General features: G+C 41.3%; 1 protein-coding gene across 1 annotated transcript in view; it reads left to right on the plus strand.

Annotated features, from left to right (window-relative positions):
• Positions 1–1,058, plus strand: part of CHSY3 (chondroitin sulfate synthase 3) — a gene marked incomplete at its 5' end in the record, with an annotated part of 68,164 nt that extends 67,106 nt beyond the window's left edge. The window contains 2 exon segments of the mRNA XM_009074095.1: positions 1–9; positions 12–1,058. The exon segment at positions 1–9 is cut by the window's left edge and continues 628 nt beyond it. Of these exon segments, the coding sequence (XP_009072343.1) occupies positions 1–9; positions 12–952 (950 nt within the window).
• Between the last annotated feature and the right edge of the window lie 369 nt (positions 1,059–1,427).

Raw genomic sequence — 1,427 nt, forward strand, 5'->3', positions numbered from 1 at the left:
CACGAAGAGAGCCAAAGAGTTGGCCAGCAAAATCAACCAGGATTCAGGATCCTTGTCTTTCCTCTCCAACTCGCTGAAGATGTTTGTTCCCTTCCAGCTCAGCAGATCCAAAGCAGAGAGGAAGGAACTCAAAGACAAGAAGATCAACATCTTGATTCCTCTCTCTGGACGCTTTGACATGTTCGCAAGGTTCATGGGGAATTTTGAAAAGACGTGCCTCATCCCAAACCAGAATGTCAAGCTGGTTGTCATGCTTTTCAACTCCAACTCCAACCCTGACAAAGCGAAGGAGATTGAGCTGATGAGAGATTACCATTCCAAATACCCCAAGGCTGACATGCAGGTTCTGCCAGTGTCGGGGGAGTTCTCAAGGGCACTGGCTCTGGAAGTTGGATCTTCTCAGTTCCAGAACGAGTCTTTACTTTTCTTCTGTGATGTTGACCTAGTGTTTACCCCAGAATTCCTCCAGCGATGTAGAGCCAATACAGTTTTGGGTCAACAAGTATATTTTCCCATCATTTTTAGTCAGTATGATCCAAAGATTGTTTATAGTGGAAAGGTTCCTAGTGACAATCATTTTGCCTTCACCCAGAAAACAGGTTTCTGGAGGAACTATGGCTTTGGTATCACCTGTATTTACAAAGGTGATCTTCTTCGAGCAGGTGGCTTTGATGTCTCCATCCAAGGTTGGGGCCTTGAAGATGTAGATCTATTTAACAAAGTCATTCAAGCTGGCTTAAAAACTTTCCGAAGCCAAGAAATTGGAGTGGTCCATGTGCATCACCCTGTTTTTTGTGACCCTAACCTTGACCCAAAACAATATAAAATGTGCTTGGGGTCCAAAGCTTCAACTTATGGGTCCACACAACAGCTGGCTGAAATATGGTTTGAAAAAAATGACCCCAGTTTTGGGAAAAGCAGCAATACTAATGGCTCAGTGAGGACAGCCTAATCTCCAGCTATGCTGGAAAAGACTTTTTTTTAATTATCTAATTTATTTTTGGGAAAATGTTTTTTGATAATTCACTTTTAAAAGACCACACAGGATATATTTTAGAGATCATCGTTGTTTTCTTACAAAGCTCTCGTTTCAAGAAGAACAAGGTCCTTGGGTTGTTTTCTTTTGTTGTTGTGTTTTTGGTTTTGAACAAAACTGTGATCAATATTTGCCTTCAAACAAAACAAAATAATTGTGTAAGAGTGATCAGCAGAAATCTGACTTGAATTAGAATTTCCTTATGAACAAAAAGATTGTTTCCTATCGTTTCCGTTGCCGTCTTCGTTGCTGGGATTCTGTAAATTGGGACCTGAGCGTGCTAAGCCAAGTGACAAAACGCTGTGTCTAAATGTTTTGGTGTGACTGCTACCGTGCAAAGATTCTGCTTCTTTGGGTCAGGATAGCCCTTGATTCTCAAGTCATGTTAGAA

Source organism: Acanthisitta chloris, unplaced genomic scaffold (genome assembly GCF_000695815.1).
Source record: "Acanthisitta chloris isolate BGI_N310 unplaced genomic scaffold, ASM69581v1 scaffold27614, whole genome shotgun sequence".
NCBI lineage: Eukaryota > Metazoa > Chordata > Aves > Passeriformes > Acanthisittidae > Acanthisitta > Acanthisitta chloris.